Source organism: Rutilus rutilus (assembly GCF_951802725.1).
Source record: "Rutilus rutilus genome assembly, chromosome: 4".
NCBI classification, from domain to species: Eukaryota; Metazoa; Chordata; class Actinopteri; order Cypriniformes; family Leuciscidae; genus Rutilus; species Rutilus rutilus.
Genome location: NC_140212.1, coordinates 29,593,667 through 29,604,206, shown reverse-complemented (window position 1 = coordinate 29,604,206; position 10,540 = coordinate 29,593,667). Strand labels below are relative to the sequence as shown.

Here is a 10,540-nt window from a genome sequence, read left to right as displayed (position 1 = left end):
GAAGCTACTGCTGTGGTGGAGCTGGGCACAGCAGATGAGGGAGCAGCAGCTGCCATGGAGGAGGAGGAAGCAGTGGCTGCCATGGAGGAGGAGGAGGGCGCATCGGCTGCTGTGAAGGAGGAGGAAGCAGTGGCTGCCGTGGAGGAGGTGGGCACAGCAGCTGCACTGGGCACAAGCTTTACAATCTAGATAGAGAGTGCTCAAGTTAAAAACTGGTATTCTTCACATTATGTTAGATTTAAGTTGCATAACACAATTAATAGGAATATTTTTAGAAAATACAATAAAGAACCTAACCTGTGTCATGTCCACTGCTTCTCTTGACAGAGGATAGATGCAGGCCTTCCGGAATCCTGACATGATGTTGGCTGCAGTGACGGCCTTTTCATAGGCATGCTTCAGCACAGAGGAGAAGTGCTTCTTGCCAATCACCATGTCTCCTCTCACCAGGCCCATGCGACTGGCCAGGGTGCTGAAAACTCCCTTCAGGGGGTTGAAAACACTAATGTCCAGTGGCTGCAGCATGTGAGTTGTGTGGGGGGGAAGGAGGAGAATCTCAATCTGGTTTTCCCTGCAGACGTCTATTATGTGACGACCACAGTGAGTTTCATGTTGGTCCATTATAAGTACTAGAGGGCGTGCAGGAGGGGCATACTTGATAAAATGGTCCAGCCATTTCAAAAATAGCTCTGCAGTCATGTAGCCTTTGTCTGCATAACCGTAAAGGCTATTTTCTGGCCCACCCAAGGCATACGCCACACTGGGAAGGCAGCGGGGATAAATAATGAAGGGAGGGACACTTTCACCAGCTGCACTTACTGCTACATGCACAGTGATGTGCTCCCTGGTGGTGGTCTGCTGCCGGTAGATGTGGCGCTTTCCCTTTTGGCAGATCACCTTCTCCTTCGACTTTGGCTTATCTCCGAAGCCTGTCTCGTCGCAGTTCCACAGCTGGTGAGGTTTGTCATGGAGACTGTGGAGGTCGATAATTTTAACCAGCAAATTGAAAAAATTATCTATCCCCTCAGGTGTTGCGGCAAGGACCCTGGCCCTATCGAGGGAGTCCGGTGTCCGGGTGGTCAGCTCTGGATGGCGAACTTTAAAGCGGACCCACCAGTTGTCGCTCAACCCCGTCTCCAGGTTGACCAGAGTCTTCCGGCTGCTCTCCTTTATTATCTCGAGGGCAAGACACTTGACTATGGTTCTTGTAAGAGGAAACCCATGATCTGCCATCCAAACAATATAATTGACTAACGATTCCTCTTCCTCCAGGGTAAGGGCCCTATTTGGATGAGGACCACATTCAGATTTCCCTAGCTTGTGGTCTGACAGGGTAGACTTCGGTATCCCGAATTTCTGTGAGACACTTCTCACGCTTTCTCCTGCCTTTAAAGCATTTAATGCTGTGTCTAGCATTTCCCTGCTGTATTTTTTTTTCCCCTGACATTCTTCCCTAACATAGCGTAACCAAAAGAAGACATGCATTTGTAAGCTTTTCTGTAATGTTAATACTGTTGTGAGTTCTTATACTTATGGCTTTAACATTAAGTGTTTTTAAAGCATTAATGTTTTTCTTTTTAACAGGCGGGGAGAGGACACACCAGGCCAGGACACACCAGGGAAAGGGAAACCTAACATTAAAGGGATAGTTCACCCAAAAATGAAAATGCTGTCATCATTTAGCCTACTCGCCCTCATGTTCCAAACCTGTATGACTTCCTTTCTTCTGCTGAACACAAAAGAAGATATTTTAAAGAAGGTTGGTAACTGAACAGTTGCTGGTCCCCATTGACTTCCATAGTATTTTTTCCTACTATGGAAGTCAATGGGGTCCATCAGTCGTTTGGTTACCGACTTTATTAAAAATATCTTCTTTTGTCTTCTGCTGAACACAAAAGAAGATATTTTAAAGAAGGTTGGCAACTGAACAGTTGCTGGTCCCCATTGACTTCCATAGTATTTTTTCCTACTATGGAAGTCAATTGGGTCCATCAGTCGTTTGGTTACTGACTTTTTTCAAAATATCTTCTTTTGTGTTCAGCAGAAAGTCATACAGGTTTGGAACAACATGAGGGTGAGCAAGTTAAATGAGGACAGCATTTAAATTTTTGGGTGAACTATCCCTTTAAATGTAACGTTAAGTTATATTATATTAAATGTATATAGTTTTTTGTTGATGTTAATCTTTTTCCATGTTAAATTTTATAAGTTAGTTGTTTGTTGATGTTCACTTTTTCTGTGTTATTAAAAGTTCCTTTTATAAAATGAAGTCTAGATTCATTCATTTTTATTGGGTCCTCAAATAACTTAACAGTTAACGTTATAATAGAAATGATGATTAAGTTAACTTTACTTTTATTTACTTAATAATTTTACTTAGGAAAATAAAAGTAAAGTTAATAAAGTTAAGGTAATCATTTATTTACTTTTATGGCTTAAGTTAACTTTTATTAACTTAATGGCTTGAAATGATGTTAAATTGCATGCTATTACAATGCTGTCCTGTCCTAACGTGAGGTGATTTAATGATGGTGCAGTGATGCGCCGCTGCCGCTCAACTTCATGTAGGACAAAGTGCTCCATTGAACGTGTATATACCTTAAAGTACAAATATTTTTATATTGTAACTCTTTAATTATTTTATAAGACCATAAGAATGTTTTTATTTGACATTTTTGGGTGGGTGATCGTGTTTTAAGAGCCGAGGTATTCTTCCCCTCTTCCTTTTGTCCAGCCGGAAAACCCTCCCCCCGCCATTTTCTGAACAGTCATTGGTGTACATTAGCAACTCACGTTGATTTCTCTGAAATGACTGGCTCTGGAAACACAAGGTTGGTCTGAGTCGAAAGAGGAGGAGGCAAAGAAGACACAGATATACAGTATATAGATGCCGTGACCTGGCAGTGTTTATTTATAGAATTTGCGGGAAAAGGTCAAGTGTCCGGAATACCGTGATGTCCGGAATACAGTGAGTCTACGTTAGCTTAGTCCAGTTCATTCAATAGGGGCCAAGCAGAGAAGCTACCAAACACCTCCACGTTTTCCCTATTTAAAGACAGTTACTTGAGTAGTGTAACTCGACCTAGGACGGTGACACAAAACAAAACGTTGTGCTTTTCTAAGCGTGTAAAATGGATAACTATATTGTATGGCGGAATACCATAGCAAGTGCTCGGGAGCACCTTGACTTGGCGCAGTAATATCTTCACTCGTGAAAAGTCCTCTCACCGGCCCCCGCTCCCTCTCCTCCTCCCTCTCATTTCCGTCAATAGAACCAACGTGACCTGCACCAGTAGTAGTTTGAGCAGAGTTGACGAAGTATCAGGTTGTAGCAAGATAGTTTGTGGACAATCATGGTTAAAACGTGCATCGTAAAGGGTTGTGATAACAAGGAGAAGGTATATAGTGCTGTCATGTTTCACAGAATTCCAACTCACCACATACAGCGGAGAGCTTGGTTAGCTGCTTTGAACAAGAATCCAAAAACACCGTTGATGACTCTGAAGAAGTGGCGTGTTTGCTCCGAGCATTTCACACCGGAGGACTATACTTGCACAGGAACACGCCTAAAGGATGACGCTACACCGACAATATTCAAATCACTACCACAACAAAGTGGATCATCACCCAACACTGTAAGTGTACTTTTGCAAGTGTACTTTTACTTTGTTTTCCTGAAAGTGTCAGTAACCTTAGCTGAGTAACATAAGATATCTGTGTAATCAGTGCGCTTCTGAGACAGGCAATAAGAAGAGACTGTTTGATTTACATAAGGACTGAGCTCAGAAATAAAAATGTAGTATAAGCCTAAAACCGTACAAGCCCGTAGTATAACGTTATAGTGTCAACAAATCTGATTATCTGTATCATGAGACTGCAAGGTTACGTTTACCATGCTAATACCTTGACTAATGGTACGGGGAGGGGTATTTTTGTCTCAGTTGAAACACTGAAAGAGTAGGCTACTGTCTACTTATGTAATACCCTGTAACAATACTTTATACAATACAATACTTACTGGGAAGAATGTAAAAAAATATATAAATATAAATTTTGGTAGTGTTTTTATTTGCTTTCCAAAAAAATAATTCTTGTCATTGTTATTTCTGTCATAATTGTGTCAATTATTATACATGCAGAGTTGAATGACGTACAGCAAGATCTGCCAGAACAAGAGGAAAACTTTTTTGTTGGTGTACCTCATTCAACCCCCCAGAAGCACAGAGCTGAAGAGCCTACTGCTACATTCAAAGTGCCCTTGTCTTTACAGCTAACCAGTCCTTTACGTTCAAGCAAGCCAGCTGTTGCCCTGGCTCCCACATGGACAATGCAATCGGTAAGCTAATGAATCTTCATGTTTTATACAGACTTACTGTATGATTGCAATATGACCTACATTTATTTGACATCTGATTCATGTCTAGGACACTGCATCGACATCCACAATGATGGATGTGTATAGACCAAGAAAAAGTCTTGGATTTGAGGTGAGTGACCAGCTTCTATGATTGCTATCAATAATCCATAATACAATTTATGGAAACCATTACACTTTATTTCCTATCAAGTCATGTAATTGTTTACTCAAGATGTACTGGATGTGGCACTGGTATGCAAAACCAATGCATATTTTTTTTTTTTTTGTCTACAACAGGAAACACACCACATTGAAGCTACTGTGATGGATATGAGTTCAACATCAGTGTTTGATGTCAGCATGACCTCAGAGCCTGCTGTCGATACCGCAGACACCAGCTTTGTGCCAAATTCAAGCCCCTCCACCACCACCACAGGAAGCTCTTCAAGCATCTCTGGACAAGCCAGAGGTTGGAAGGAGAGGAAGTGGATTGTAAATGAGTCCAAACTCCTGGAACTCTTTCAGAAATGTACAACCTGTGGTGCTGTGATGTGTGACATGAACCAGACAGTAACACAGTTCGGCAGTAGAATCAATATAAATTGGCAATGCAGCAATGGCCATATGGGACAATGGGAGTCATGTCCCAATATACGTGGAATGGCGGAAAATAACCTTTTCGCAGCAGCTGCCACTCTCTTTACCGGCTCAACATACACTGACATAGCTGACTGGGCTGGACTTCTCAACCTGCAGTTGCCCCTGGAGTCAACTTTTTACAACATACAGGCAAGCTACCTGCTCCCAGTGATTGAGAAATCATACACACAACAGGAAAACATAATCAAAGCAAGATTAATTTGCCAAAGCGAAGACGGTGAAGGAGTGCAGCTAAGTGGAGACGGCAGAAGTGACAGCCCCGGACACTTCAGCAAATACAACACGTATTCTTTTATGGATGACTCCACTAACCAGATCGTGGGGTTTGAGATGATGCAGGTAAATTGTCATTTATTTCCACAAATCTATGGTAAATTCAATAACATGTTTTTAAATGTCATCATGCATTTATTTGTGCTCTATAGGTTTCCCAGGCCTCCAGTTCGGTCGCAATGGAACCACTGGCCTTCAGGAAAGGCCTGGAGAAGATCCTGGATGAGGGCATTGATGTAAAAGTGGTCACCACAGACCGACATCCGTCCATAAGAAAAATTATGAGAGAAGAATATCCTCATATCATTCATCAATTTGATCCGTGGCATGTCGCCAAAGGTTAGTTTACTGTTAGTCTAAGCTGTATAGCTAGAAAACAACCCCAAATATTTTATCTCCATTATTTTCTGTTACCAGTGTTTCACAAAAGTTTTTTTTATGGGTCTGTATAATGTGTGCGGTGCACTCATTTCCATGTTTCTATAGCTAATTGTACCTAATTTGGTAGTGATGAAAAAATTAAAATTAATGCAAAAGCCAAAAACATGCAAAAGAGACTGAAACACAAGTATGTATGTAACAGATATGGCTGAAATGGTGCACCACCATAGTCTATGCAATGCATGAGATTACCCATAGTAATTCTTTTCTATAATTTTTCAGGATTTAAAAAAAATGGTTGCAGCATCCAACAGAAAATAATGCAAGGATCTTGCTCCTTGGGTCAGGAGTGTCAGCAACCACATGTGGTGGAGCTGTTGCACCTCCAAAGGAGATGCAAAGGTGCCCAAGCATACAGAAACAGCTCATCACAAAGTGATATTCTATGTTATTATATACATCAAATGCTATATGCAGTTCAAATGTACATCAAATTTTTGGTCTTCAACATGGAAGCCAACTGTATTGTATTACAGACGGTTAAAAGTGTGCCTCTGCTCTTGTGTTTTCAGGAGCTGCTCCGACGATGGATGTCTCTCCAACACCACATCACTGGGGTCCATCGCTGGGAAGAAAACGGAATGGAATACAGATGTTTCCATCAAGACTTGTCAGCAGAGGAACAAAGAAAAAAAAGGTGGCTAAAAGAGAATTCCCCTGCCTTCAAAGCCCTTCAAGCTATGATTATGGACACACGTCTCATAAAAGACCTACAACAGATGACACTGTTCAAACACACAGGTATGTGTATCAAAGAGTTTGACATGTAGAATAGTAATATGGTTCAAGTCAAGTCTGTCTCAGTGAGAATAGGTTCTGAGAAACTATTTTGCAATAAGGCTGTATGAGGGGGGGAATGTTACACCAGACTTGATTAATAATACTATGCATCCCATTCATGATACAGTGCTTCAAAGGAACACACAACTTTTCATGCTCTTGTTTTTACATTGTAAAGCATTTTCTTTTGTTTTATTTTTCAGGACAACTTGAGGTGTTTCACAATGCCCTTTTGAAGTACTGTCCAAAGCGACTTCATTTTCAATACCCTTCAATGAAGGCACGCACTATGCTAGCCATTATGGATCACAATGAGAATCACTCCACAAAGCGGGAACAGGCAACAACAGCAGCTGGTGGGTACTAAAGGAATGCAAATTACTGTAATGTCACTGTGTATTTTCCCTGCACTTCTCTATGTGTCATCCATACATGAACATGATCTTCAAATAAATGCTGGCACAGATATGACTGACTAATGATTTATTTTTATTTATTTTTTTGCATAAAAAACAAATAGCCACAGTCCTAACTTTTGTAATAACATTATAAATATTAAAATTATACATTTACTATACTTCCAGCACGTTCGTTCATACTATTTTTGATTTCAGGCCTCACAAGACACAATGTTGTCTTTCAAAAGCAATCAAAGCAGTGGATTGCTAGACCAATCTATGTGTAGACGACTCACAAATTCAGAGATGACCTCATGGACAGAGTGATCCAAAGAAGACTTGACCCCACAATCAGATTCTAAGACGCATCATCCCGTATCCAAATACCTCGCCTAGCTGCCAACATTGCATTGCAAACAAAGCCCAGCAAAGAGGAGGTCAATACAGTCACACACCTCAAGATTCAAAGGTCCATCGGAGCCATTGTAACTCTTGTTTACAGCTGACATGAAAAAGAACCTGTGCCATTGAAAAACCACAGGAGGGGACTTGTACTTGCATAGCAAGTGTAGAAGGCAAATGTCAGTTATTATAGTTAATATTTTTTGTTGTTATATTGTTAAATAAATTACGTATTTACCAAATTTGTGACTTCACTTATGTTTGAACAAATCCGACAAAACACCTTTTGCTTAGAGAACAAATGGCCTATCCTATTTACTATGGGATTGAATTGAAATAAAGATCCTTGATGTTGCATTAGTGATTATATCAGAAGCCATTTGATTTAGCAAACGAGATAAAAGTATCACTCTAGATGTTTTAGGTTCAAAGCTTTATTTATACACATCAAATATAGGAAAATGAATTGAATACAAATGAAGAAATTGAAAATAAAAAAGTGATAGAAAGACATCTACAAAATGGTTGTAATATAGAAAAATATACAAACAGATAGTCTACTATTCTGACGCAAGCTGCAGTGTAATTGTCCCACAGATGTCTGTGAAACATGTAAACATAATTTAGGTCTGAACTCCGGACCCAGCACATATTGTCCAGTAACATTCATATGACTACATATCCATTGCCTCATGTAGTTCTTGAAATCCAACATAGACACCAGACTCAGAAGGATATTTTTGTTGTATAGTCCCGACCACACATGATGGCAGTGGTTTCCTATTGCCTCTGCCCAAAGTTTCGCCCTGTAGGGCCCATTCCAGCACTATATGTGTGTCACCGTCCTAGGTCGAGTTACACTACTCGAGTAACTGTCTTTAAATAGGGAAAACGTGGAGGTGTTTGGTAGCTTCTCTGCTTGGCCCCTATTGAATGAACTGGGCTAAGCTAAGTGCTAACAAAGTTTCGCCGCAAGACAGAGGGATTTAGTGCACGCACTGAGACGAGAGAGGTATGTATCAACTCGTCTTAGTTAAGGGAATAACATAGTTTAATATGAAAACACGGTGGAGTATCCCTTTAATGTTGGCGGATAAACACCCGGTAATTTGGGTGTCATTCGGTTCAGGAACTTCTTTTCTCCCATTAGAAAGTTAATACCGATCATAATATCAATGCGCACCGTCACCTAGCTCTGTTTTCGGTATGGCAGGAAAGTTGCGACTTAAAGGGTTAGTTCACCCAAAAATTATAACGTATAACACGTTATAACGTATGACATATAACACAGACGCGCAGCGCAAAAACACTACGAGGCCCAGAGAGAAGGAAATGAATAGTGGAATAAAGTCGTTATTTTTGTTTGTTTTTGCGCACAAAAAGTATTCTCGTCGCTTGATATACTTAAGATTGAGCCACTGTAGTCACTTGGACAATATTCACGATCTCTTTAATAACTTTTCTGGGCCAGCAAGTTTGGGCCACCTAGCAGCCTATGGAGGAGTGATCCAGGACTCAGATTTCATCAAAAATATCTTAATTTGTGTTCCGAAGATGAACGAAGGTCTTACGCGGTTGGAACAACGTGAGGGTGAGTAATTACTGACATCATTTTTGGGTGAACTAACCCTTTAAGCCGGGTATGGATTTCTCAATGGATTTCTTCGTATCACAACGGACATTTCAGGAGGACTGATTTTTTTATTGAAGATTAACTTGTGAATCTAACCAACATATTTTAAGGACGTGTCATGCATGCTACCTCTTGAAACAATTCGGTGTTTGGACACTGACTGACCGTATGCTGCACCACTGCTGAGGAACTTTCTGGAATCTCGAACCAGCGACGATGAAGTGTGATGTTGTTATCCGAAATGGCGGCGCGAGAAGAACTGAAGATTGCATCCTGTCTCAATAAGTTGTATTCAAGTAATTTAGGAGGGATAGCCTCAAACCAAGATCTTAGAAATTGTATTGAAGATTATTTTGTCGGACATGAAATCAGTGATGATGGGGACTCTTTCTTCGACGAGTCTGAAGAGGAATTTGATGAAGGTAGGCTATGCTCTGTCTGAATGCCTAGCGCTATCATAAACTCTAGGTCTACGTTTTTGCGACGTTTTTGTGTTTGCTGGGCCTAGCATTATGTTCTGCTTAGATAACTCATTGTCAGTAACAGCCAGAGGTGGGACAAAGTCATTGTTATGCAAGTCACAAGTAAGTCTCAAGTCTTTGCCCTCGAGTCCCGAGTCAAGTCGAGTCAAAGATGAGGCAAGTCCCGAGTCGAGTCAAAAGTCAAAGCCAACAAGTCTCAAGTCGAGTCCAAAGTCCTACCATTTTAGTTTCGAGTCATTTCAAGTCCTCTTACCACAGAAATAAAATTTATACAAACCATGTACGTCTGTAAGATTTGTATTTATTTAAACCTCTTTTTATACTTTGATTTATAATCAAATACAGTAAAAAACAGAAAATTTAATTTTCACAAAAAATGCTTGTATTTCAACAGCATATTGCACTAGAACAATGCACAGCATGCAGCTTCAGTCCTGTATTGTATTAACCTCAAATTGCAAAACAGTTTAACTTTCAAATAGACACGGGTCGTTTTAGCCTAAACCTTTTTAAACATGTCATCAATAAAATCCTCACTCCTCAAAATTATCACTTCTGAAAAACTGGACCAACCTGATAGTATAATTGGAATGCGTGTTGCAGTGCGTATGCGGTGCAAGACCAGCACGTGCAATAGTGCTTTCACATATGCTGCGTTTGCAGTGCGTGATCCGCGGCTGTACCACAAATACATACTCACTATTTGTATTTCAAATCCAGAAGTTATTAGCATCTTTTATTTAAAAAAAAAAATTTGTCAGCATTGCGATTCTCTTTGTACACACGTATACACTCTTTAATAGACGTATTCACGTTTAAATACAATTTAAACAACGTATTATTTAATGCATTACTCTTATATAATTATATATTAAGTTGCTCAAACAAGTGGTAAAATATTTAACCATGTACTTATATTAAAATCGCATAGCCTACATTTTAAATTAAAACTTAAAATTGACAAAAACAGCAGACTCATACTCTTTCTTTTGCATAATTTAAATCTTTATACAATAAATCTTGCATGTCACAAAGAACTTGTTTTTCCACCTCCACGAATGAGACGAGTGTTATGTTGCCTTGTTGAAATATGTATTTTCCCTTGATTTAGGCT

The 10,540-nt window shown here is 40.0% G+C and overlaps 2 protein-coding genes across 2 annotated transcripts; both read left to right on the top strand.

The window, feature by feature from the left end:
* Positions 1 to 868: 868 nt before the first annotated feature.
* On the top strand, positions 869 to 5,634 carry LOC311289810 (uncharacterized protein; the record flags this gene model as incomplete). The annotated part of the gene is made up of 6 exons (XM_084408056.1): positions 869 to 954; positions 1,029 to 1,183; positions 4,140 to 4,336; positions 4,425 to 4,487; positions 4,655 to 5,356; positions 5,443 to 5,634. The coding sequence occupies 6 exons, from the start codon at positions 869 to 871 to the stop codon at positions 5,632 to 5,634; spliced, it is 1,395 nt and encodes a 464-aa protein (XP_084264182.1).
* A 319-nt stretch (positions 5,635 to 5,953) lies between these two features.
* LOC311289693 (uncharacterized protein) lies at positions 5,954 to 7,296 on the top strand. Its single transcript, XM_084407913.1, has 4 exons — positions 5,954 to 6,073; positions 6,244 to 6,472; positions 6,715 to 6,867; positions 7,126 to 7,296. The coding sequence occupies exons 1-4, from the start codon at positions 6,035 to 6,037 to the stop codon at positions 7,194 to 7,196; spliced, it is 492 nt and encodes a 163-aa protein (XP_084264039.1). The 5' UTR covers positions 5,954 to 6,034; the 3' UTR covers positions 7,197 to 7,296.
* Positions 7,297 to 10,540: the final 3,244 nt, after the last annotated feature.

Excerpts from the sequence above, each read along its gene's own strand:
- LOC311289693 (XM_084407913.1), top strand. The coding sequence starts at position 6,035 with ATGTGGTGGAGCTGTTGCACCTCCAAAGGAGATGCAAAG. Across the intron at positions 6,074-6,243 it reads CCTCCAAAGGAGATGCAAAG|GAGCTGCTCCGACGATGGAT; the intron begins GTGCCCAAGCAT and ends TTGTGTTTTCAG. Across the intron at positions 6,473-6,714 it reads GACACTGTTCAAACACACAG|GACAACTTGAGGTGTTTCAC; the intron begins GTATGTGTATCA and ends TTTATTTTTCAG.